General features: G+C 51.3%; 1 protein-coding gene across 3 annotated transcripts in view; it reads right to left on the minus strand.

Annotated features, from left to right (window-relative positions):
* The window catches only part of OSMR (oncostatin M receptor), a 46,072-nt gene that overhangs the window by 11,406 nt on the left and 7,349 nt on the right, over window positions 1-27,317 (minus strand). The window contains exons 2-12 of one of the 3 annotated variants that reach the window (XM_054715312.1): window positions 22,309-22,394; window positions 17,942-18,096; window positions 14,224-14,395; window positions 11,438-11,713; window positions 9,943-10,072; window positions 9,243-9,394; window positions 8,462-8,604; window positions 8,042-8,192; window positions 4,969-5,045; window positions 3,063-3,285; window positions 534-719 (exon numbers count right to left, since the gene is read on the minus strand). In XM_054715312.1, the coding sequence (XP_054571287.1) occupies window positions 534-719; window positions 3,063-3,285; window positions 4,969-5,045; window positions 8,042-8,192; window positions 8,462-8,604; window positions 9,243-9,394; window positions 9,943-10,072; window positions 11,438-11,713; window positions 14,224-14,395; window positions 17,942-18,096; window positions 22,309-22,381 (1,738 nt within the window). In that variant the 5' untranslated portion in view covers window positions 22,382-22,394. Of the gene's footprint in view, window positions 1-533; window positions 720-3,062; window positions 3,286-4,968; window positions 5,046-8,041; window positions 8,196-8,461; window positions 8,605-9,242; window positions 9,395-9,942; window positions 10,073-11,437; window positions 11,714-14,223; window positions 14,396-17,941; window positions 18,097-22,308; window positions 22,395-27,317 lie in introns of those variants that run through there. The other 2 variants (XM_054715311.1, XM_054715313.1) reach the window with 2 other exon arrangements.

The raw sequence follows: 27,317 nt of genomic DNA on the forward strand, positions 1-27,317 counted from the left end.
CTCTGTCACCCTCTGGACCCAGACAATTCCCACATTTTCACCTTGAGTCCAGCAGATGGCGCTACCAACCCCTGCTCAAGCCACAAACCTAGGCTCCTTTGATTTTGTTAATAAAAGAGTCTTAAAATTACAAATCCAATGTGGGAGGCAAGTTCTGTATGTTCTATTAAAGTTGAAGGAGGAGATGGTCGATGCCCATCACAGTCCTAAACGTCTCCCAAATCCACACACTTCTTTGCTTTTGTAAACGCTCTCTGGACAACTGTTAGAAGGCCATGCCGCCACAAATTCATGAAAACCATGAAACCCTCTCCCAGCCTCAGGCTCAGATATTCTCTGGCAAAGTACCGGTAGATCTAAGGCCAAACCTCAGGCCACATCATTGGCAACATTGGAAATCCTAGCACCCATGATGGATCGGTAATTTCCAAAATGATGAATTTATCACAAAGCATCCTCAAGATGGTCCAGACATCCTCGCAGATCGTGCTGCAAGGTGGATGGGACAAGATGGTGACGTGGAAGGTGCTCACCTGAGCTGATGACGGTGCTGGTGGCATTGGGGCCCAGGTTTTCCCACTGGAGATCGCAGGGCGACTCCCGGGGAGCGGCACACCAGTCCACCACGTAGCCTATGACTTCTCCAGGTGGCGGTTTCCAGGACATAGAGACTCCGTCCCCTGTGCCTTGAACTCTTTCTTCTTTCACCTCCGCTGTTTCTTAGATGTGAGGGGTGGAAATTGAGGCGAGGACAAAAAGAGAAAAGACAATTGGGGTATGTACTAAGTTGTGTTACGCAAGGATGTGCACGCTCCTCATGGCCAAGGCTGTCACACAGCAAAACAAAACAAAGACTACTCTGTGCCCGGGTAGTCTTTGTGAGGGCTGACAATTGGGAAAAAGGTGACATGGTCTTAATGGACTACCAGTCCTACCGACTTAAAGCAGGGTTACCCTACATCCTGCGGGATGGGAATGCCCCCGTTCCCCAAGGCTGACTGCACAGCCTGCCCCTTTCCCAGGCAGCGGTCTCAGCTCCCATCTGAGAGGACCCAGGCCCCCATCAAAGAGTGAGCCCACCGGCAGCTGCCCAGAAACTCAACCACTGCGGACCACGTATGGCATGGTACAGACAGACATTAAACATGTACTCTATTTGCCTGCAGTTCCAGTTTCACTGGGCATCCTGTATTTTATCTGGCTATCCTACTTACCGCTGAGCATTATGGGAAAGCATGGTGCTGCTAACTTTGCCAGGGCACCGCGTGACTACCCAGCTGGTGCGCCCAAAGGACCGTGCAGCCCTGGCCCAAGGCAAAGGGCCTTGTGTGTACCCTACCGACAGGGCTTCCCTCTCCCTTCAGCAAAGACACGAAGCTGTCTCCCATCAAAGCAGCATTTTTCACGTCACTCATTCACACTGAGATCTCCCCCGGGATTTAGAATCACCGCTCTTATCAAGCTGCTGCTTTACAACTGCAAGACTGTCTGAGAAGTGGAGGTGGAGGCGGAAACGGGCGTCACCTCCTTGGTCTGTCTCAGAGTCCGCCTGTGTCTTTATCCACTCCAGTGACAAGAATGCAAACACAGGGGAGCTGGAGAGAGCCCCACGGAGGGCGGGAGGGTCTGAAGGCTGCACAGCACCGGGAAGGAAGGTATGGTGGGAACCCCGAAACAGACAGACAGCAGCGCTCAGCAGCGTCTGGGCTGGGCCTCATGCGAGGCCATCTTTCTTTCGCCTCCCCTGCCCCTGGGGAATGGAATGCCTGCTTTTCCTGTTCTGGTTCTAACAAGGACAGAATGTTGTATACAGTCATTTCCTCTGATAAGTGCTAGTCTTGGCACGCAAAGCTTATCCTATATAATAAAAGTCCAGCGACCAAAACAGTGGAACAACCAGAGATTAGAACACCACAGCCCCTCGCCCAGGCTGGTTCCACCCCCAAGGGAGTGGTTGGGGGAAGCAGGCAGGCAGGCAGAGGTGGTCAGGGGTGATCAGGTAGGCAGGTGAGTGGTTAGGGGTGATCAGGCAGGCAGGCAAGCAGTTAAGAGCCAGTGGTCCCGGATTGCAAGAGGGCCATCCCCTAAAAGGTCCCAGATTATGAGAGGGTGCAGGCAGGCTGAGGGACTCCCAACGCCCAGGACCCTCCCCTCCCCGCACAAATTTTGTGCACCAGGCCTCTAGTGTTAAATAACTCCTTAGTTTTTCTTCTGCGACACGATCCTACTTCCTCTTTTTCACTTGATGTAATGCATAGTTCTTAAAACAAAATGAAACACCACCACCCTCTAATCTAGCCCACGTAACCCCAATTTAAGCCCAATTGAATGATACATTTATACCACCTGACCTCACACTGTAAGCAGGGTCTGAGGATGTAATAGTAGTGGCAGTGTTGCAAGGTTCATGAGTGACCCCAGATATCAACTGTATTATGTTCAAGCGTGCATCGACTCAGAGTGTTCCCAGGGGGTTAGTGCACCCAACCCCCATTCCCAGCTCTCCAGGGAAGGAAATCAGTGTCACTGCTGATTTTATGTGTAGGGTCATTCCCACCTTCTCCTTTCACGGGGGGCAGGGGGCAGGGAGCCAGTCCCCACGGTTACTCTACAGCTTTGGCAAAGCCCCTCTGGAGATATGAGCCTGGCTCTTTTGGTCTCTGGAATGTTCCTGGGCTCTTTATAGGCGGCAAAGACTGACAACATAGTTCATAATATCATCTTTCATAAGCCTCAAGTCACATTTACACCATCTCCCACTCTCCGTTAGGACTGTTGGTTGGTGTTGTATTTATTTCAGTAAATTTGCGATAATTTCCCCAGTTTGTTGAAGAGTCGCCAGGGCAGAAATGGCCCGAGCGATGGCTGAAGTCCTTCTCCCCACACGAGGAGGACTGTCCCGGGGAGCCCACGGACACGCCTGGACCAAAGGGGAAACGGCTAACGCTGTGGTCGCTGGACGTTCTGTCGCCCCAAGTGACTGTCTTTCCAACTCGCCAATCTCTACCCGTAACATCACCAACGCTCTCCCAGAGGATAAAACGCAACAAAGCACCACTCACGGTTCCCGGGGTCCCCAGTGATGACGATCACAGACGCAGGAGACTCGCCCGCACCGTTGCTGGCCGTGAGGCGGATTTGGTGCGAGCACCCGTCGAGGCTGAGTTCTGTGCCGTTGGCCGGAGCGGGGATGGAAAAGAGCATGGAGCTGGAGGGTCTGTCCAGGCTTTCTGTGGCTACATTGTAGAACAGGATCTTCCCGTGGGCCTGCGATCTGGACAGTGGCTGCAAAACATGGACACTCGTGTCAAAACGGGCTTCCCTCTGGAAGGAGTTTGCACACTTACTTCTTCATCTTTTCTCCCTCAAATGCTTACACACACACGCACACACATGCACACCCACCAACAAATTACCACAGTTTAATAGAGAAAATAACCTCTAAGCCCAGCCTTTCACCAGGCCGTCTTCTCTCAAGCTGAGCAGAGCCGGCTCCGGAGGGCTGAGCTCCTCCTAACGTGGCCACAGAAGAGGGAGCGAGTCAGGAATCGAGAGAACGGGGCAGGGGTGGGGGGGGGCTCTCTAGCTGGGATTTAAAAGAGACTGAGTGGATACTGAGGGGAGAAACCATCCATGAGCCCCGGCAGAGGGCCCGACTCCTATCCTCACCCCCCACCCTCGCAGCTGTGCACCCCCTTCCCCAAGGCCCACAGGTCCCTCCTAGAAGACTCCCCGGTTGCAGAGAATTCCCTGCTCACCTAGTCCCAAGCCCACGCCCAGGGCCTGCCCCTCAGCCTACCCTCCCAAGGACCGATGGTGCCCCCTAGACCTGAGACCGGGTGGACAGGACGTGGACATACGGACTGGCATGTCCACACGTGTGCACACAGGGCTCGTGGCAGAGGGGCCAGAGTGGAGGTGGGAAGAGAGCGGGTGGTGTGGCTGGGACCAGCTCTCTCAGGGTGGCCAAGCACTGGTATCAACCGCCGGGGACCTGAGAGCTCCGAACACAAACCTGGCCTTCTGTGTGGCCAGGGGCATATTCGTCAAGGTCAAAGGTCACCATAGAGGTTGTATTACAGTGTTCTAGCTTGGCTCATAAATTTTAAACATACATGCTGTGACTACTCAAATAATCGAAACTTTGAAGTATGGCGATAAGCGTGCTTCTCCAGCTACACTTGTGGGGTGACCCTGGACTTCAGCTTGGCCCAAAGAGCTCACCTCGGAGGCCTGACCGGGACTCCCTGCTTTCCATGAAATTCTGTCCTTGAAATTACCTAGCCACATCCTTAGCGGGAAGAAGGCACTCAATCACATCCTTTCTTAACACCCTGGTCTGCAAAACAGTTGTTTTGTCAATTAAATGGTAATTGGAATGCTTGCACAGGCATCGTTTTACAGACCTCTGGGCGGGCCACTGACCAGGGAAAACATCCTGTGACTCCCAGCTCGGCCTCCGCCAGATGAGCATCTAGGGACAACGGACCTCATCCTCACTCCCAACCCCCCACCTACCCCGAGGGCCCTCCATAAGCTTCCTCAGGGAGCTCGGCTCCTCTCTTCTGGTCGACTCCCTTGCACACAGCCCTTTCCATAAACTACCTGCTTGATCTTGTACTGATTTCTACCACATTGAGACTCAAGGACCTGGCATTCAAAGTCTGATAACACTCGTGCCCTGGGGTCTGCACAAGTTGGAGGGGCCCGAGTAGAGGCTACAGAGAGGCAGGTTCTGACAATGAGAATGGTCATCTGTGCAGTGGGCGGTCAAAGGTCAAGGACAGAGCAGTGCAAACATTAGCCACATGGGTGTGGAATGGGGTTCCCCCATTGGGCGACGCCTGCCGCATTCACAGTACGGACCCCCCTAAGTTCCCTACATTGGAAGACTGCAGCCAAGTCTGCTTTGTTTCCCGTGAAAGACAAGGCCAAAGAAAGCTGGCCCTTTAAATCAGTGCGTCTCACCTTCCAGAATAAAGTGACATTACAAGCTCCCAGCGTTGATCTCACGCTTCTCCAGACATCAGGAGCCGTGGAGGGAGCTGAAATGAACCAAGGAAAGTTCCTGTGTCACAATATGAATGCAGAACCATACATTCCCGCTTCCAGTAACGACGGCTATCCGGAGGCTTCTCCCTCTCACTCATTGTGACTTTTCTGCCCATTTATCCACAGCCACCCTGTTCATGCTTCTCTAGGCACATGTAGTAGGTGCTTAACAAAAGGTCTTGTGTGTCTGAATGGGACGTCACACTGGAAGCCCTTTATGAACGAACGCCAAGCCTTAGTTTCTGGAAGCCACCAAAGAATTTTGGAATCATTTTGTCCATTAGGCCAGTGGTCGGCAAACCCATTAGTCAACAGAGCCAAGTATCAACAGGACAACGATTGAAATTTCTTTTGAGAGCCAAATTTTTTAAACTTAAACTTCTTCTAATGCCACTTCTTCAAAATAGACTCACCCAGGCTGTGGTATTTTGTGGAAGAGCCACACTCAAGGGGCCAAAGAGCCGCATGTGGCTCGCGAGCCGCAGTTTGCCGACCACTGCATTAGGCCAATTCTAGGGGCTTATTAAGGTAAATTCGCACACCGGCTGGGCTCTACTGAAGCCGATTTTAATTTGCTAAAGGAGCCGCTGGAGAAGCCAACATTAAATCAAAATCTTACTGAAATACTCAGGCCCAGTAGGGGGCCCCAAGTTCAATGCAAAATCTTAGCTAATTCATAAGCTGGTGTTTGTAAGAAGAGACCATGGCGGCACAGTTAATAGCGCTCCACATATGTCAATGTAATTTCCACCCAGTGTCATTTGTGATTATGCTGAGGTGTGATTATAATGCACACAAGCTTTCCAGCATTCACCAAAGTGCTCTCAGAGGTTAAAAAACAAAGCATGAATTTGCCATCAGTAGTTTCATCTGATTCGCTGTCATCATCAAAAGCTAAGGATAGTATTTTCAGGTTTATTAGATGATAATCTAAAAGAAACAGGAGTGGGGTGTGGAGGGGTCAATGGTAAGATATGTACACATATAATACCTTAATAAAAAAATTGGAAAAAGAAAAGAAACACAATTTACTAAAAGCTCTATTCTTTTGCCATTTTCCTTTTGCACTTAAGTTTAATTATAATGTTGGAATAAATTTGCAAAAACCAAGCAAAAAAAGCAGGCTTATTCAAGTAGACATTCTTTAATACAATACAACTGAGGAATATGCCATATTATTCTCAGGGCTTTCTGCAGCAGGGGGACCCTTGAGGAATCCACACACGTAGGGAAAATTATCGGGGTGCTGGGGAGTGTGAGGATGGGCAGGCTGGGCAGGAACCCCAGACAAGACGAGGAGGCCTGCTGAGCGTGACCAGTGGCCAACCCAGTGCGTAGATTCTGACGCAGGCAGTGCCGTCCCCGCCCCCCACCCCCCAATTAGAGCCACTGCTTTAAAATGAGCCTCCTCAGGTGAAACAGAAAGAGCTCTGCCTGCCTACAAACAAGGACAATAAGATGGACTAAAATAAGTACATGCAATCCTTTCTCTGGCCCTAAAATTGCCAGGGCTCAAGGTTGCAGTAACAACAGCAGGAGACAGAACTTGTGGAATCAGCTCTGGGCGCGGGCGGGCTCTGCAGTCAGCCTGCCTGGCTGCGAGGTGCAGCCACAGCCCGGCCATTGGCCAGGCCACTTCAGTACTCTCTGAACCTCAGTGTCCGCATCTATAAGGTAAGGATAGCTATAGTGCCGACTGCATGTTGTGAGGGTTAAGAGAGTAAAACACTGATAGAGCTTTGAGCTGTGTCTGGCATATATTACATACTCAATAAATGTCAGCCATTATTATTACTAGAGGCCTGGTGCATGAAATTTGTGCACAAGTAGGGTCCCTAGGCCTAGCCGACGATCGGGGCCATTTGGGGCCTTCCTTTCCCCAGCTGCCGGTCGCCGGCCGGGGCCTTCCTTCATTCTGTGCCACCCCCTGGTGGTCAGTGCTTGTTATAACCAGCGGTCGAACTCCCAGTGGGTCAAACTCCCAAGGGGACAATTTGCATATTAGCATTTTATTATATAGGATTATTATTATTACTACTACTATTATTTCTCAGCCATTCATTAACTTTGCAAACTAGGCAAGTCTCTTCACTCTATGGGCCCAAGTTGCTTCATCAGTAAACTGGGCAACGGTAGTACTTCATTACCTTGAAGTAGGGCTGGGCCCTCTAGTCTGCTGAGGCCTATTTGAGCTCTAACACATAGTCATTTGGGAGAAAAACTCTCTGATCCTGAATATTGAGGAAATGGCCCCTGAGGGCATGACACAGGGGTCTCACAGTTTACTGTGGCTGAACCAGTGACTTATCAATCATAATCAAGTTTCCAAATATCATTATATTTCCAAACTTGGCCTAGAGTTATTTGGCATGAGACCAACGCTTTCCTTGGCATGGACTCTATGTTTGCTGGTCCTGAGTTAAAAGTCCTTATTAATTAACACAGACCCAAGTCCAGCGGGAATCCAGCAATGCCAGGAGCTTAGAAACCACTTGGGCGAAAACAAAGATCAGAGAGAAAATAGAGAGTAGAAATAACACCGACAGCAAATGTTCCAAGTGGATGTCTTCCCACTCATACCTCATTAGCCAGTTAATTCAGCTTCTTTATCTTTTTTCTTTTTAAAAAATATATTTTTATTGATTTCAGAGAGGATGGGAGAGGGAAAGAGAGATAGAAACATCAATGATGAGAGAGAATCACTGATCGGCTGCCTCCTGCATGGGCCCCACTGGGGATCAAGCCCGCAACCTGGGCCTGTGCCCTTGACCAGATCGAACCTGGGTCCCTTCAGTCCATAGGCCGACACTCTATCCACTGAGCCAAACCAGCGAGGGCCGGCTTCCTTTTCTTTTTAAAGATAGCACCCCGCCTCTTTTGTAGTATTTCCCCCTTAGTTTTTGGTACAAACAAGAGCTCTCAGAGAAGACGGCCATCTCCCATCAGTCAGTTTAGATCCCTGAGTGAAACGCCAGGGATTGGAACGTACCAGCTTGGAGTGTGCTGAACTTCTGGCCAGCCCACTGACTCCATTTCCAGAAGTGCTCGGCAGCAGCACAGCGCACTCGGGCCGCATACTCTGTAGCAGGGGCCAGGCCGCTGAAGAAGTACTCACCGTTCACCCGGATGGAAGCATTGTGCTGCTTGATGGGAAAGACAGAAGATCGGTGAGCGTTGTCCACTGCGAAGCCCAATCCCAGCACGGCACAGCCTGAGCTGGGCTAAGACTGGTTCTTCTACGGCCCCCTTCTGAAAGTCTACAGTGAATTTCATGGACCTTTTCAACCCTTGCCACCCACACCATTGGAACCCACGGAGAAATAAGGGTGTAGAGAGATGTTCCCCCTCAGTCTCTCTGGTCTGGGCACACAGGGCTTTCGGAAAATGGAGTAGTAAGCAGTGTCCTTACCTGTACCACTCGTCCTTCGCCATGGAGCTCCACCTGACACAAAAGCGTGGAATGATTCCCCAGGGGCTGTACCTTCCAGGTCATGCTGGCATTTGTGGCGCTTACGCTTTTAAGGAATACATTAGAGGGGGTCATTGGGCGAACTGCCAGAAAAAAAAAAAGGGGGGGGGGGCGGGGGAGAGAATAAGAACACAAAGTGAAAAGAGTTCAAGCACAGGTCCAGAAGACTGGTAAATAAGCAGGTCTGTCCTCCTTTATTCAGTAAGTAGTTTTGTTTATTTTTGAGAAAATGGCAAACAAAACCAGACTTACAGCCAGGATGGAGTAAGCCAACTGCAACCTTTCTCTCTCATGGATTACATTAGACATTCTGCACGAAACACAGAAAGAAACTACCTGAGGACTCCTAAAATTAAATAAATCGGGCAGATGGAGGAGGGGCGTCTGAACTTGAAGAAGCGGTCCATGGGGAGAACGTAACAGAACGCAGAGTCCAACCAAAGCAGGAAACCGGAATGAGCAGAATTACTGAACTGACACGAAATAAGGCATTGTCACCGTCCTCGTTGTGAGGTTGGGGGGTAAGCTCATAGGTGCTTATTACATTATCAAACCAACCAATAAGAGGGGACTGTGGGCCAGGCATGTATCCACGAGGAGAGGCTACAGACGGTAACTTTCGCTTAGCATGTGAATTAGGCAAAGACCTGCAGCACATTCACCCCCCACCCCGCCTTGTGCCAAACCAAGACACACATGGCCACGGCAGCTCTAGCCTCACCTCGGTGTGTCAGGTTGAAGAGGATATTGACACTCCTCTTCCTGAAGAGGTTTTCAGCCAGGAGTGTGAAGTTATACGTTTCTTGTGAGTCTTGAGCTACTTGCCAAGCACACCAGGTTTTGTGTTCACAGTCTTGCCTTTTCCCGGAAAATCTTAAAAACAAAAACACAATTCCAGGGTTTACGCGCTGGTCCATGAGGAAGTGCATCCCAGGCTCCCTCGGGGAGGCTCAGCGGCTTTAAAACCATGTTCCACATGAGCGCGTCCATCCATCACCAACCAACACCGCTGGCGAAATACTGCTTCGGCAAGTCTGGCTTATGTGGTGAACTATGGGACGTGAGTCACCGACGCCCCCTCGCAGGGGGGAAGACCTCTCCTTCAGTGACTTTGGATCGTCTTAAAAAGTTGGACATTAGGTAGACGCAGCTGGAACTATGATTAAAAAGGATGGAAGTATTTCCACATCAAGATGAACCATTCACGGTCTGTCTTGTCATTTTGATGCTACCCTTCCCTTTGATGACACTCGGGTCGGACGCGCTGTGCACTGCGACCAGCTAAGACCTGCTCGGACTGGCAGGGCGGTTTTAAAATATCTGTTCAAATTTACGCAGCGTCTAAACGCGGCCTTTGTTAAGTTGTCACCAGGACTCAAACGAGGCCGAATCCGTCAATAATGTAACGAGCGCTCACTTACGATTCAACTAAAGTGTAGCGTTGGGAGCGGTATTTCCAAAAGTCAGTGTCACTCCCAGGATCCCAAGTGCAGTTCAAAGTCTTCAAGTCCCGAGTCTCACAGGAAAAGCCCTTGGGCTCCTCAAGCACTTCTGTCCACCGGAAGGAAAGACAGACGAAAGGCCTCATGAGTCAAAGGCAAACACGATGCGGAGCTCTGCGTGGGGTCTGGCAGCGAGAGGGTCCCTTGCAGGGATGTGTTCCAGGTGCTGCAGGCGGCCCCGAGAGTCACGCTCCGGCGCCGCATCATGTTGGCCCGTCTCCTCCCTCTCCCCCCTCCTCCCGTGCCTTTCCGTGCATCGTGGGCACGGGTGGGCATCGTGGGCACGGGTGGCCGGCGTGCTGCTTGCAGCCCCGAGTGTGTTTGATGGACGTTGTACGCCCAGGCCGGCTGGAAGGCGCTCCGCAAGTGCTGCTCAGCCACAGAGCGAGCGAGTGAAAGAATGAAAGAACCAAGTCAGAGAAGCCGTGGCTGACTGAGAGCCTGGGGGTTACCCGTGGGCTGCCAGGATGTCGGTCAGATTTGGGGAACCTGCTACCCTCAGCAGCCGGGAGCTGGGAGCGCCAGGATGGTGCCGGCCCCGCCGAAGAGGCCAGGCCAAGGAGCACAAACCCAGTGCCCGGGAGCCGGGGAGGCCTTCGGCATAAAAGCAGCGAGGGCACAGTCGCAGATCTTGCCCTGACGTGCACGGAAGGGCCGGCTCAAGACAGAACCGAGGAGCCACGGGACAGACATGTGCACACAGCTACAGGAAACCCCAATGCTCCCTCCCCCCCGCAGCCGCCCACGGGGTGATGGCCTCGTGCTGAGCCCCTACTGTGTGCGGCCAGCCCCCTCCGAGTTCACTAATCCTCACAACAGCTGTCATCGTCCCCCCTCCCCAGGGGCAGACACCAGCTCAGAGAGGCTAAGAAATTCGGGGCACATACAAGAATCAACCAATAAATGCATAAATAAGGGGGACAACAAATCCATGTTTCTCTCTCTCTCCCTTTCCTTCTCTCTCTAAAATCAATCATTTTAAAAAAAACAACTGTAATTTAAAAATTCTTAAATAAAATAGGTGGTACATTTCAAAAAAAAAAAAAAAGAAAGAAAGAAAGAAATTCGGTCCACCTGGCAGGCCCAGCACGGGAGAGAGTCAACCCCGGTGCCCGGACCCCAACCCCGGCTGCCTCTCGGGGCGAAGGCAACGTGGGATATTTCCAGGTCATGGCCTGAGCTTTCTCCCCTTAATACTCTTGGTTTCTAGGCATCAAATTGACAACAAGGACCAGGCGTCGACAGGAAATCCTGCTGGGATTGCTCCAGGGTTTCCTTTCCTGAGTCCCTCCTGGAAGACTTGGGAGGTCAGAGAAAATTGGACCGTGAGTGGAAATGCGACCCGTGTTCCGGTAAAGGGGACCCATGGTTCCTTAGGAAGCGGGAAGAGGGCAGGGAGAAGGCGCGTGCTTACTGGCGACAAAGAGAACGAGGCCCGGTTGGGTGCCGTTCCTGTCTTCCTCACAGAAGAAGTTTGACCCCGTCTGACTAACGAAGGAGACGTTCGTCAAGGTGAGCACAGACACGTGTGCGTCCAGCTGCTCTCCGAGGATCGGCTTGCCATTCAACTTACAGGACACCTTACTCTGGGCGTGCCTGGAAACGTAACAGAGGGTGACATTGGAGCCCTCCTCCACCAGCTTCTCTTCAGGGAAAACAAGCAGCGGGCTTGGTCCAAGCAAACTCTGAGCTGCAAGAGAAGAGAAGACATCTCGGTGAGAAAGACGCTCAGAATCCAAACGGCCCCTCCCGTCTCCCTCTCCACAGTAACTTTAGCTGCTTCTGCCTTCTGGGGAAAATAGGGGCCTCCATCTCCACAGCAAACCTGTGAACTTGGGTGCACACAACACAGTCCTATGTGCCAGGCTCCCAGTGTCACGCCAACACACGGCTGTTGTCCAGACCCCTTTACTGTGGCCTCTGAGGACTGCTGGGTCATTGCTCATGGGGGGTGATCATGGCCTGCTCCGTGGATCCCAGCCATGTGAGAGGCCCTGTCTTGAGTGGTATGTCCATTATCTCATTAGGTCATTTTCCCCCTTCCCAGCCATAGGTCAGGCAGGACTGAGCCCAAGTTCACTCGAGTGGCAAAGCCACAGTCACACACGCTAGGTCTGGCCAGCTCCACAGCCACGTCCTGCACAATCTCTAACCTGTACCGGCCACCACATTGCCTCCTGCCTCCTCCCTCCTCAGAAATGCCAGCCACTCAGCCATCTCCTTGTGCATCAGCCTCTCCCTATGTAGGGCCCACCTGCATGTGAGATCCTCCTGTCTCTCCCATTTTAAGCAACATCATCGTGCTCCCCAGGCATGCCTCGGCGCCCTCCCCACCTGCCCTCACAGCTGGCCTTCCTGGGGAGCTGCCTGTGCTTATCTCTGCTCAGATTCCTTTGCCCCCCACTCCCGAGCCCACCACAGTCCCGCTGCTGGCCTGCGAGGACCACAGTTGCCATCACTTATGCCACCCACGCGGAGTGCCTGGCGTGGGCGCACTTTAAGGTCCCCAGGTGATTCTAACGTGTGACCGTGGTTGGCAACCAATGCATTGGGGGTTAGGAATAATCAGGTTTGCCCTTTATTCTTGAGTTAGTTTGGAGATGATAGTTTGGAGAAATGTAGTGTATTTTTAAAAATATATTTTATTGGATTTTTTTTTTTACAGAGAGGAAGGGTGCGGGATAGAGAGTTAGAAACATCTTTGAGTGAGAAACATCGATCAGCTGCCTCCTGCACACCCCCTACTGGGGATGTGCCCGCAACCAAGGTACATGCCCTTGACCGGAATTAAACCCAGGACCCTTCAGTCCGCAGGCCGACGGTCTATCCACTGAGCCAAACCAGTCGGGGCTGTAGTGTATTTTTTTTTTTTAATCAAAATAGATAGGTTGTTTATAAAGTTCATTCTCATTACTGCTTTTTTAATCGCTGTTTTGTCTGTGAGCGAATCCCTCCTCCAGCAGTAGGATGCAATGGTTTCTAGGCCTTGGTGGTCTGGGTTGGAATTATGGATACACCCCTTAATGGATTGATGACCTTGTCTGGGTTTTTTAAACCTATTTGTGACTCAGTCTCCTCATCTGTGAAGCTGGCAGATGTGCAGTTGTGAGGATTCAGTATGTATAGTGCTTAAAACAGTGACAAGAATATAGATTTAATTCTATTATTTAGTATTAAACTAATCCCTAGGCTACTCATGGGTTAATGTGTTATCCATTTGAGTTCATAAACCAGTATAAACACTTAACAAAGAAATGGTTCTATTGATTGGCATTCCAGATAACTTGGCAGGATATATAGTTGAGAGAACCAAATGATATTGCTTAGCTGAACCATAAGAAATGGTGGCATACCCACTGTAAATTTTAATGACAACAAAGTTAAATTATCAAAATTGAGTGATATTTAAAGTGTATTTATCTATAGTCTCATTACTTAAAGAATTGCTTTCATTTTTCCATATGTCCCTCCCTTCTCTCTACATTAGGGATACTGGCAAACTAACTGAGGGGTCAACGCCAACCCACCATCTGTTTTTGTAAATAAAGTTTTATTGGAAAACAATCACCATCATTCATTTCCATGTTTCCTGTGACTGCTCCAAGGACACAGTGGCAGAGCTGCACACACACTGTGTGTGTCGTTCCAATACAAACATGTATAGCTTGTGTCCTACTTGGTTCACTTAGCCTTCCATACACATTTGGAAATTAAATAAAAATGGTCTGGATTTGCATAATTATTTCAATGAATAGATTCAGAGGCCAAATCTCGGACGTCTCTCTCCTGGGGCCAAGTTTCACACCCAAGCTTGTTCGTTCCAATGGGAAATAAGCTTGTTAGTTCCACTGGGAGCCAAAGGAAATGACTGGTGTCCTCCGAGTGCCTCAAAGAGGACCTCCACTATTTGACTGTTGATCCCCAAATAGTATTACATTAAACCCTTTCACTCTCTCATCGCCTCGCTTCTTTTTTTTTTTTCTTAAACATTTTTATTGATTTCAGAGAGGAAAGGAGAGAGAGAGAGAGAGAGAGAGATGAGAATCATTGATCGGCTGTCTCCTGTACGTCCCCTATTGGGGATGAGCCCACAACCCAGGCATGTGCCCTTGACTGGAATCGAACCTGGGACCTTTCAGTCCACAGGCCGACGCTCTATCCACTGAGCCAAACCAGCTAGGGCATCACCTCACTTCTTACCATCTGCTTCCACCCATGAGCTCCAGCTGCTCCAGCTCCTCCGCTGGGGCATCCGGGGATCATCCTCCTTCCCCCGTATCCTTACAAAGTGCGTCGCACATTCCAGAGGCAGCTCGGATTCCCACGTCCAGCCCAGGGTCTGGTTCTGCTGCACGGTGGTGCTATAGTTCTCCTGGAAGTCAAAAGAAACAGTTGGGAACGCAGCCATGCTGTCCTGGGAAAGGGCTTGCCTGGACTTATCCCAAAGCACACCCCACCTGCAACTCCACAGCATGAGCCAGGACCTGCCATCCTTCCCAGCCAGCTCCCCGTGCTCCGAGGACTCAGGGAGGACCCGGCCAGAGCCTCTTGCTTCTCAAAGACTCGGCTCCCACCGCTCTGGGCCTCCCATTCCAGGGGTTCCGAGTGGAGCAAGTGAAAGGAAACGGAAGCAACAGTGCTGGTCACACAGGACCTGCTAAGAAAACTGCCAACTGGTAGAGAATTACTTGAGTCGCGCTTTTCCAAGTAAGCGAGATCGATGGGTATGGTTTTATGTTCATCTTTAGCCAGGGCCTGATCAGGTCAGCCAAGTCTCGGCAGAGAAAGCAATTCTCATGGAGCCGGAAGTTCAAAGGTCTCCCAGAGATCAACAGATGGCTCCCCGTGTCCCCCTTAGATTTTTGTCTCTTCTCTTCTCAGAGATGGTGGCCACATGGCCCATATCCCCTCCCTCGAGCTCCGTCTGTCACATCTTAGTTCCCAGAGATGTCAACCACCAGGACCGCTCACCCTGCTCCCTGGGAAGCTCGCCCACGCGGAATGCAGCTTGGTCATCCTGCACAGCTTCAGTCTCCAGCTTCCTAAGACACCGGGACTTTATGCTCTAATTCGCTAGGCTTCCGTGGCTCCTCTGCACCTCACCTGCCATTCCAGGCCACCTGCAATCTACCCCGCCCCACCTCCCCCTGCAGGAATCCTCTCCGGACACAGCGGCCCACCCCCGTTCTGGAATCACTCACTGTTTTCCCACCTCCGTGTGGGCTCAGCGCCCCCACGCTCCCTCTGCCCTGGAAGCAGCCCCCCTCCTTCAGGCTCCCTCTGGCTCCCTCCCAGCCTGCTCTCCTGAAGCCGTCCAGCTGCTGGCCTCCACCTGAGTGAGCTCCTGACTCATGGCCCCAAGAGAGAGGGACATGCTGCCGTCTTCACACCCCACGGCTCCAGGCGTCCATGCAGCGGGCCTCCAGAACGCCTGCATTCTGGCCCCACCGCTGGGAGACCGAGGCAACAACCCCCTGGTGCTCCCTGGGGAAACTGAGTCTGCTTCCAGGGCCCTCAGGGCCAACGGCAACCCCCTGCAGTGAGGGGGCGGGCAATGCGCATGGCGCACAGCCTGGAGCTGGCAGACGCCGAGGCCTTCCCTCCCCAGGAGCCCCTCCCTTCCCGGTGCCACCCTCACACACCTCAGTCCCCTGGGCGCACCTGACCGCGCACCTGACCGATGCAAAACTCTGATGTGGAAGTCATTTATATATTTTTTTCATTTTTTTAAATAATATATTTTATTAATTTTTTTTACAGAGAGGAAGGGAGAGCGATAGTTAGAAACATCGATGAGAGAGAAACATCGATCAACTGCCTCCTGCACACCCCCACCTGGGGATGTGCCCGCAACCAAGGTACCTGCCCTTGACTGGAATCCAACCTGGGACCCTTCAGTCCGCAGGCCGACGCTCTATCCACTGAGCCAAACCGGTTAGGGCAGTTGTTTATATTTTATTCAGTGTGTGGCATCCCTTCATTTCTAGATTATAAAACATAGGTTGTTAACTACCAGTTTAGTGGACCTGACCATTCATCACTATTTCATCTGAGAACTTCAAGTACATTTTGCTTCAATATTGTTCAATGTAAGCGCCAATACAAAGAAAAGGACTGTACCAATCACGGTGACTTTTCTATAATATCAACAAGCCACAAACTGGGTCTCCCCTCCAGCATCTCTCTCATATTTGGCCACTCTGCCTCCACTGCCCCCCCCCCCCCCCCCCGGCCCCCAGCGCCTCTCCTCTGGACCGACCCCACAGCCTGCTGCTGGTCACGCGTGGCCTCCTCCTGTTGCCCACCTGCTCTCCATAGTGCACACAGAGGGGGCTTTTTAAAAACTTCCAATCAGGTCCTGCCACTCCCATCTTTTCACTGGCCTCGGGATAAAGACATATTTTGGCTCAAACAGCCCTTCTTCCCAGTTGCTGGAAGTCAGGCCGAACCCCAGCCGCAGAGCACTGGCCAGCGACCTAAGTCGCCCCTCCCCCGGTCAGGACACCCTTGTCTGTGGGTTTGTCGGACCCTCGCCTTGAACAGCGTCCGGACCTGGGCCCACGGTCTAAAGCCACGTGCTGAGTGCCTTCCCCGGCTCATCAGCAGGCAGCGGCTCGGCTTCTCCCGGACACCGCGCGTGGCTCCGTCTAACACCTGTGCTCTGTGGTGTTGACGGCCTTGGGGAGAGGAGAGAACTTTCCTTGCACGCATCAGCCCTGGGATTGTTTTTAACGTGGTGAGTTGTGTTTGGGCTGCTTCATTAACTGAAGCTGGTGTGAGGTGGAAGGGTGGGAAGATGTGCTGATGTGGGGAGGTGAACGGCTGTCCGTAGACATGGCTAGTGTTATAATCAGAACACTGAACAGCTCTCATTGGGGGTAGAGTTATACACCTGCTGTCAATCCCACATCCACAGAGTCAGAATTATATTTCACTGAGATCTCAAAGGCAAGAGTGAATGAGGACAATCACTGGAGGCTTTAAAATGAGTGGCCTTCCTGCTTTCCTGAAGGAGCTACCCATCGGGACCCCTGGACCCAGACCTCCACGGCCCGAGAGGAGTGGCCCTGCACTGAGTAAATGGAGGTCCCAGCAACGACACGTCCTGTGTCTGCCTTCTCTCCAGGCAGCTCCTCCGCTCCCCTCCAACGAGAAAACATCCCGCCGTCCTCCACCATCCCAGGACAACGAGTGAACAGATGCACCGACAGATCATTAAGGTGCCCCAGACCATCCATGACCATTGAAAGAAACCACCAAAGTGCCCGCTGCACTAGACGAGGAAGCATCAGGCAAAACGGACACAACCATGATAGGAATCAAGACCAGGGAAAAATCTCTCCAAATAATTCAAAAGCAAAAGTGTGGCACCAGGATTTTCTTCACGTAACTTGTTAGAGGAGAAGCCACCTGGGAGGTAACCACGGCCACCATGAAGAAGTGCTTTCCGGCCAGAACACGAAGGTGCCAGACTCATTCTCCCTACCTGTCAGCACAGCGCAAGCAGAGACTGACTGGAAGCCACGCTGGCAAGAAAACGTTGCCAAAATGACATCTCGTTTACAAAATCTCTGGTGGGACGGGAAGAAAGACGGAAGAGAACTAAGCTGGTTGATCTTCATGGACGGGGAGTCAGTACTCACTGGGACTGACCCAACAGCCTTCTGAGGGGCCCAGCAGGACCGAAGACATGAGCTATTCATGCGTCCCATCCAACCTGCCCAACCAAATTGTCACATTTCACTTTGTCCCCAATCCTCTTCACTAAAAACACAGAAATGCGACTGTTTAGGAACACTGTTTTGAGTTGCTGACGTGTTTCCATACTGGGGTTTTCTGTATGTTATAAAAGAAAACTCATGACACCAGAAAAGGATTTTTAAAATATAGAGTCAAAACAAAGCAAAACAAAACTTACCACCCAGATGACATTGGATTTGTTAATTCTACTGATCTCGATCTGAAAAGCCATTTTTAATTCCTGATGCGTCAGGGTGTGGACACTCCATTGTAGCTGCAAACTCTGCTGTGTGGAATTGATGGACACATTCAGCGATAAAGGTTCCGACAAGACTGAAAGACCAAAATGAGACACAAAATGACACTTAATAGGAGTAGGATTGAATAGCCACAGGTCCATATTGTTAGCTTTGAAAGGTACAGCTCACATGAGCATCCTAAAGTCAGACACCTTGAAAAGCTGGGAGTTTAGAAATCACTTGGAGATTAAGAAGTTAAGACTTAGGTGAATGAGATGATTTGCTCAATGATACACAGCAAGTTAATATATTGATAAACAGTGAAACAAATAATACAAACAATCTATATATGTATATGTAAATAAATAAAGAGATAATATGCAAATTAGGCCAGGACGCCGTAACGAGTCACAACTGGACAGGAGGAGGACCAGGGGACGCTGTGAGTCAGGCGCGGGTCCCGGCCTCCCGCGGGGGCGGGAGGTGGGGCACCTCCTCTCGCGATTTCAATTGCAGGCTGGGCCTCTAGTAAATAATAATTAAATTAAACAAATTGCACAGATTTATTTAACAATGAAACAACAAAGGACAGTTCATTGGACAATATAACTGGCTTGGAAATTTACAGCAAGGCTGAACAACAGGACTAGTTGCTATCCGTTTCATATTTCTGGAAGTCAGAAATGAAAGCTTGTTTTGAAAGTCAGTATTTTGTTGCTTATTATATAGCTATAAAGTGGGAGATAGCCCATCTCAATGCACAGAACTTAAAACACCTCTGGCAAAAATTCACTGAACTTTTTGGATGAGCAGCAGCAGCAACATATGAGGCATTTGGTGTGAAATAATCGGGACAAGGTTCCTAGCTTAAGGAACGAACCTATTGGAGAGACACAGCTGACTCTTGAAATAATGAGAGATTGCAAGTGCAGAGGGGTTAGTGGTGTAACAGAGTCTGTGAAAGAAGAGAGATGCAAACATGAATCATACGTGCAGAGGCCAGTGGGCTCAGGAAACAGCCAGTTCAGGATAGGCCCTGAGGGAGGGAGCTACATCACCTTCTAAGCATTCATTCTTCTAACTAAAAGGAGACTTGGCAAGATGAAAGAGCTGGTTCCTTATGGAACTGGGGGGTGGGGTGGAGGGCATGTTTTTAATCCTTGTGGAGCCAATGGCACCAGAGAAAGCAGGGTGCATGCAAAATTCCCCCATTTTCCGAGCCCTCATTTCATTTTTCCTGTTTGTTGTTGTTGGTCTCACTCTAGATTCAAATTCCCTGAAGGACAGAGGTTGATGCTTATGCGTCTTTGGATGGACTCTTGTCCCCAGCACTTGGCATAGTGTCTTACCCGTAGCGCATGTTGATCTCAAATGGCAGAGATCCAGGATCTCCACGAGGTCTCAAGTGCCTGACAAGCCATTCCTCACTCACACCTCGATGTGTCCTGCCTGGCGCTCTCTGCTCCCCGTGGCTGCTTCGAGAGGCCCTTGCTTGAGCACTGACCACAGAGCGCTGTAAAAGTCTGTCGTGTGTTTATCTCCCCATAGACTGCGAGCTAAGCAGGGGTGAGACCAAGACTTACTCAGCTCAGTGAAACCAAGACCATTACCACACCTGGCCCAGCACAGTGACTGGCTGCTGACTGAGCCAGTAAACTCCCAGTATCAGCTTTATTTCTGGAAACTCTAGAAAGCTACTGGATGATGTGTTAGATGGAAGGGGAAGTCCATAGACTGGCATCTGCATCAGCAAGTGCTGAGTGACTCAAATACTGGAGAGACATCAGTCAGTCAAAATAAATTTGGTCAAAAGCGAACTAGGACTTCCTTGGGAAAGAGTGGGAAAGGCCAAGGTAAAGTCGGAGAGCTAAAGGGATTTAGAGATTAAGTCCAGTCCCATTGTTTTTCAGATGAGGAAATTGTGGTTTAAAAAAAAAAAAAAAAGGAAGTGACTTTCCCAAAACCGCACAACTTGACCAGAACCCAAGGCCCTTGGCCCTTGGCCCTGGGCCCAGCGCTCTTTCCCTAACGCTGCCCTGGAGTACTGCCAGAAAGGCAGGCTTGGGAATCAGACTGACCTGGTTCAATCACAGCCCCTCCTCCCACCTTCCCAAGCAGTTTCTCTGGCTGGCTGGCCCCGACACCACTTAAGGAAATAAACCATGGTCCATTCACAAGATGGGACATGATGCAGCCATTTAATATAATGTTATTTCTAGAAGAACATTTAAGCTCAAAGGTAAAAACTCTCATTGTATGTTGAATTAATCATCTTAATAAGGATATACCGTATTAAAGTATATATACTCATAAGTATACAGGGATGGGCAAAAGTAGGCCTACAGCTGTGAGTACATGAAACAGAGTTTATTTTTCTATTATTTATTCTTGTACTATATATTTTTCCATACTAACAACTGTAAGCCTACTTTTGCCCACTGCTGTATAGAATATATTTCCCCAGTATACATACTTATGCTATATATAATATATACTCTATACTCTATGTACTTTAATAAGTATATATATTTAACATAAGTATATGTACTCTAATATATATATACACACACACACTTAAATACATACACATATATGTATATGCATACACACACACACACACACACACTTAAGTATAAATATTCCCAGTATAAATAGCATAATTTCACTTCTATAAAAAAGTCTACACATTTACATCTTTATTTCTGTCTGTGCGTACATACACACAAGAGACTGGAAGAAAACACATCCAGAGGCTTCGATCCTGGTCTCTGGTGATGCAGACGTGAGCCCGGGGCTAGGGCTAACGCAGTAAGCCTTGGCCCTGCCCTCTGGCCAGGAGAAGCTACTTTGTCTGAAAAGGAGGCTCACCCCTGAGCTGGTGGGTGATCCCGTGGGAGGACACTAGCGTGAGTAGGTACTGGGTCAGATGCAGCAGAAATGGAGGCAAGAAATCCAAGCAGTGCAGGCGAGGACGAACACAGGATTACTTAGCAATGCAGGCATGCCCGGCTGAGAGAGCTGGAGGCAGAAACACGGCTGGTGGGAGAGGAACAGGCAGGCGCATGTCTGGTCTAAACAATGGGAGCTGCGGGGGAGCAGAGAGCAGAGGTCTTGTGAGGAGAAGGCACACAGCGAGTAGCCAGGGTCAGATAATGAGACTTGCCAGGGAAGTGTGGTGCCGGAGGCTTGGCTAAGTGCCTGGGATTCTCTGGAGGTGGGACCCTGGGCCAGCTGAGTCACCCTGATATTCGTGAGGTAGGGGGAGGGGTAGACATACGACAGATAAGAAATCCTAGTGCCTACCGTTCACTCCAGATTAGGGAAGACACCAACAGTCAGACTATGATTTTTAACAAGCCATGAAAGTGGCATTTTCCCATGTACCCTGAAGCTGAAAGAACTCAAGCGAGACCTAAAGACTCTCAGACAGAAAACTGAGCTCTTCTCAGAACAAAATCTCCCTTTCTAAAAATTTCCAAATATCTTTTCACGGAGTTTTAAGGGAAAATTGCAAAATTCTATGGATGTTTCCCGCTAATGTCTTCTTCATGAATCCACGGTCAGGAGCTGTCTGGGTCGTGACAGAGAGCATGCGCCTTCCTCTGTCTTACGAGGGAGTGCAGAGAAAAGTAAACACACAAACAGAACCATCAGAGCTTTGTAAAATACAGGAGGAAGCAACACATACTTTATAAACCAACGGAAACGCTCTCAGCTCAAAGAATCCACCTTCAAACTGCTTCAAAAAGTACCCATAAACATTTTAGAGGAATTGAATTCTTACTGACTCTGTTTATAAAGTCAATGTATTTCAAAATACCCTCCCTCGGGAAGTAGCTAAGTGACAAATGCTTTTCTTAAATCCACGCAGAGCATTTCAGCACCGAGCAGGGCTCTCTGGCAGCTCACAGCTTCTCGGTGACCGTGGCTGAGGGACACACGGCGTGTTCTGACTTGGTGGCCAGCCCGGGCAGTTCCCCCGCCTCTCTTTCCCTAACGCTGCCCTGCTCCGCAGCGAGGTGCAGAAAGCTCTCTCTGGTGATGGCCATTTTCAACGCATCAACCATGAAGTTCTGCAGGGTTAGGTCTACTCGCAAATGCTTCCATGGCCAGGAGCTCAGGGTCAAAGGTGGCTCAGTAAGAAGAGTCATCAAGATCGGGAAGCTCATGACTAAGGTAACTGTTGTTACTCATCAATTCCATGCAATTTCAAAAAAAAAAAGAATTGTGCAACTTTCCTCCAAGGCAGCCCATTACCTCCTTTTTTCTCTAGGTGATTGTTCTCTTGACTGTGTTAGCCACTTACCTTCGCTCTGGTAAGTACTCAGAGGCAGCCAGGCCAAGAGGAATGTTGCCTGAAAGACTGCCACGGGCGCCATAGGTTCTGGCTTCCTGAAAAAAAATAAACCACAAGGAAAGGAAATTTTAGGTAATTTTGGCTCGGGCGAGTTTCTTTGAGCCAACTGTGGTAGAGGATGGCATGAAAGTTGCCATTCTTCTCTCCTCCCTGTGCCCACGCCCGTTGTCACGTGACTCTGGATTCCCAGTCAATAAGAAGGGCACATGTCCCCACTCACGTGACTTGCTCTGGCCAGAATGGGGCCGGAGGGATGGGGTGCTTTTGGAGGCGAGGCCTAAAGAGACCTGTGTATTTCAGCTTGCTCTTTTCCGTTTCCACCTTTGGCATGAAAAGGACATTTCGGGGCTACCCCACTGGAACCAGGAAGAGAATGAGCAACCAGGAAGCAGAGCTGAGTCACCCCAGCTGGGCCAGTCCAGCCCAGCTCAGCCAGAGGCCCGCCACACCCAGCCACCACCAGCTGATCCCAGGCGGGAGAGCAATGCTGCCTGCCACTCACGCTCTGTGGCAGGAGCTAACTTATCCACCAATTTCTTCAAAGAAGGGCAAAGCAGCCCTCGCCAGTTTGGCTCAGTGGATAGAGCGTCGGCCTGTGGACTGCAGGGTCCCGGGTTCAATTCTAGTCAAGGGCACATGCCTGGGTTGTGGGCTCGATCCCCAGTTAGGGGGCATGCAGGAGGCAGCCAATCAATGATTCTCTTTCATCATTGATGTTTCTCTCTCTCTCTCTCCCTCCCCCTTCCTCTCTGGAATCATTAAAATTATTTTTTTCTTTAAAAAAAGAAGGGCAAAGCAGGGAAACAGAAGTCAAATATAAAAGACCCACTGATTAGAAAGAGAATGAAGTCCAGTCTCAACAGGGCTGAATTTGAATTGCTTATCAGGAACGCATCGTCCCTCTCCCTCAGTAAAGTCACACCTGGGAAGAGTGAACACATTCCACCCACGGAGACTGCGCTTCACTGTTCAAAACAAGTTCCCGTTCCCCTTGCCTTCGGAGAAGGTTTTAACTGCCGGCCACAGAGTGTCCTGATTCACCAGGGCCTCTGACCACGGGACCATCGGGGGCACGAGAGCGAGCCTGGGTGACCCGAGAGGCCAATGCGCTCTTACTTCAGTCATAAGTGTGTTGGGGGAAGCACTGACTTTCGCTTTTCTACTTCAAATCTGGCTCATCGCGGAGAGAAGCACTGGAACAGTGCGGGGTCAGAATCTGCCTCTGTCTGGCCGCCTGGCTTTCAGCAAACTCTGGAGAGTCAATGAACCAGACCATCAATTCTCACTACCCACACTCTCTAGTTATTTTTAAAATATATATTTTATTGATTTCAGAGAGGAAGGGAGAGGGGGAGAGAGAGAGAAACATCGATGATGAGAGAGAATCGTTGATCAGCTGCCTCCTGCACGCCCCCTACTGGGGACGGAGCCCACAACTCAGACATGTGCCCTTGACCAGGAATGGAACCATCACCTCCAGGTTCACAGGCCGACCCTCAACCCCTGAGGGACACCGGCCGGGCTCTAGTTATTTTTTAATAGTATTTACAGGTAAATGGGATCACCAGTGAAGACCGGAAGAGGGTAAACCAAACATTAAATGACTCTACCGCAGTCACACCTGCCTACAGGTGAGCTGAGCCCAATCGCAACGGCAGCGGAAGTCTGCAGACGACAACCTTTGCCCACAGTCTTCGAAGCACGGCTCTCTGCTCCTTGCGTTTGGCCCACAGGTCACCCCTAGCTCTCTAAAGTCTCTACTTACAACGTCAAGTAGGTTCCTATTGCAACTGGATAAAGGGCCGGGGAGGAGGGGACTCGTGGAAGAGAAATAGTTTCTGCTGAGAAGCAAAGGGAAGCCAGGAAAATGCCGAGGCGAAGGGTGTGACCAGGCAGTGTAGACCCTTCCAGTCCCATCCGAGGGCTCTGACACCACCAAGGAGGCAGTGCCCCACCACCCCATAAGGAAGCCTCATCCGCGAATTTCCAGGCAGAGAATTCGGGAGGTGACAGGCACAGCCCCATGTCCTCGGTTCGAAAGTCCTGCTTAAAGTGTTTATAGAGAGGTGGCGCGCTAGCAAAGCCGAGAGTTTACACGTTGCAAAATTAAGTCACAGGGATTAGAGAAATGTAAGCCCGAAAGTTAGAAGCCGCCTCCCCATTAAGGGTGAGCAGAAGTGAAAGAATAACAGTTGTCACACAGCACAAGTGCAATGCGTCAGTACTGACAAAGGACGCATTTCCGTGGCCTGGGCGTGGCGGCAAAGCCTGGGGTTGGGGGGTTGGGGGGGGGGACCGTGTTGCCTGGAGGCCTGCCCTCCCGCCGCCCCCGCAGCAGGTTGGGCCTGGCGGCAGCTCAGCGGCCCGCTCAGCTTTGCTGCTTTTATTTCCATCCGTGTGACCTGCAGTTTTCCGCAGCTGGGCAGGTGGCCCCCTGACCCGCAGTCACCGCGCACACAAGCCACGTGGCTGTTCTGTCCCTGGCGGCCTGCACAGCCGCCACCTCGGGATCTCTTACAGAAGGACCGCAAGCTCCAGCTGCTGTCAGACAACCTCCTGGTAAAGTCGACCAAGTTCACCAAAATGTGCAGAATGAGCCCCAGCAGCTGGAACACCCCGCGACCCCCGCGGAGCCCCCTTTGGGGAATGCCCGGTGAATGGTTTTCCCAGCAGCACAGAGGCTCGCACTGGGGGACAGACACAGCCCCGCGGGCTCAGCCGGCTGCTTACAAGTCCCCGGTGACTGACGGTACAACCCACGCGCCCCCTCCACGCCTCTTCCTAAATCCTCCCGAGTTCTCAGTGCCCAGGGCCCAGCTGTTTCCTGGTGGGCCCCTGACTATCAGTGAAAAGCCTGGAGGCGAGGGAGCGACCTGTGCAAAGGTCCTGGGGCAGGCGAGGGCTTGGCAGTGTGGAGGAAGGAGGAGCCAGGCCTGGAGTGAGCAAGGGGGTGAAGGGCAGGGGTGAAGCTGGGCCCGCAGAGAGGAGAGCAAACCGGAGAAACGTTTCTGACACCAACACCGTGGCTTCTCCTCTGGGCAAGAGGGCACCATGCGGCCCCTCAGGCAGAGGACTAGCATGGTCCACCTCACGGGCAGGGAGGCCGGAGTGAGAGGGACTGTGGGCTGAGGGCAGAGGCGGGGAGGGCAGGGAGGGGGCGCAGCAGTGGGCCGGGAAACCATGCTGGCTGAGACCAGGGTGAGGGCAGCGGTGGGAATCCCAAAGGGATTGCAAGACAGAGCTGGCAGGGCGTGGTGGTGACAGCGCCAGCCAGCATTCGCCGAGCCCCCGGCAGAATGGAATGACAGGAACGGAGAAGCAGAGGAAGAGAGTCAGTGGGCTGTGACAGGGGCTCCATTGTGACCTGAAGATGGAGATAGACATCCGGGAGTGAGCTGGAGACATGCCAGGCGTTCCTGGGAGGGGTCCAGGCCTGGGTATGAATGCAGGTGCCCTCAGGGCATACAGAGCCAAGAGAGGGAGTGCAGACAGGAAAGAGAGGACCCAGCACGGAGCCCTGAGGTGCCTCACACCCTATTACACCCCCTCATGCAGATCGAAAGCAAAATCCAGAATCAGGCCTGGCTTCCTGCGTCGCCTCAAGGGCATGGGCTGTGTGTTGGATGGGCTGGCCAGCTCCTTCAGCAGCAGGTGCATCCTCCTGCATCAGGTACACCCCCCTGCATCAGGTACACCCCCCTGCGTCAGGTACACCCCCCTGCTGTACACCCTCCTGCGTCAGGTACACCCTCCTGTGACAGGTACAGCCCCCTGTGTCAGGTACACCCTCCTGCGTCAGGTACAGCCCCCTGCATCAGGTACAGCCCCCCTGTGTCAGGTACACCCCCCTGCGTCAGGTACAGCCCCCTGTGTCAGGTACAGCCCCCTGCATCAGGTACACCCCCCTGAGTCAGGTACACCCTCCTGCGTCAGGTACACCCCCCTGCGTCAGGTACAGCCCCCTGCATCAGGTACACCCCCCTGTGTCAGGTACACCCCCCTGCGTCAGGTACACCCCCCTGCGTCAGGTACACCCCCCTGTGTCAGGTACACCCTCCTGCGTCAGGTACACCCCCCTGCGTCAGGTACACCCCCCTGCGTCAGGTACACCCCCCTGCGTCAGGTACACCCTCCTGCGTCAGGTACACCCCCCTGCGTCAGGTACACCCCCCTGCGTCAGGTACACCCCCCTGCGTCAGGTACACCCCCCTGCGTCAGGTACACCCTCCTGCGTCAGGTACAGCCCCCTGTGTCAGGTACACCCTCCTGTGACAGGTACTCCTGTGTCAGGTACACCCCCCTGTGTCAGGTACACCCCCCTGCGTCAGGTACACCCTCCTGCATAGGGTACACCCAGTGGGGGCTGGTTTTGAAGCTCTGCCTTTGACACGGAAAAGGCCACCCAGGCGTTCTCTCCCCACAGCTATCAGTGAGGAGTGTGGCACTTCCGATTTCCAATAAGAAGTCGGGGAAGCAGAAGTAGCAGAATTCAGAAAGGAAAAATGCTTTCCTGCCTCACCCACGCTCCTTGGTCCTTTCCCAAACCCATTCTTTGTTTCTCTCTCTCTTTTCAGATCGTCATTCCCAAGTAGACTATGAGCAGCTGAAGTTTATGCCCCCGGTCTGTTACAGTCCCACAACATATCTGCTGCCCATAAATAGTTAGTAAATGAATAAAAACATGTAGCAATTGTCTCACATTCTCTCCTTACTTTCCGTTTTAATTAAAATAGATGATTTTTCAGGCCCTTCTACGTTTTCTGAGGCCAACTACTGTCTGCTTTATAGTCTCTCACTGACATGCCTTCTCTGCGGGGAACCAGAGAGGAGAGGAAAGAAAAACCGCCCGCTCGTTTTGTAGAGCTTCTCATTCAGACCTTGTCTCTGCACAGTGACGATGCCGTGGTCTATCCGTCAGTCTAACCACGCCCTGCGCGGTACAACACGGCTTGGAAAGG

The sequence above is a fragment of the Eptesicus fuscus genome, chromosome 4, assembly GCF_027574615.1.
Source record: "Eptesicus fuscus isolate TK198812 chromosome 4, DD_ASM_mEF_20220401, whole genome shotgun sequence".
NCBI lineage: Eukaryota > Metazoa > Chordata > Mammalia > Chiroptera > Vespertilionidae > Eptesicus > Eptesicus fuscus.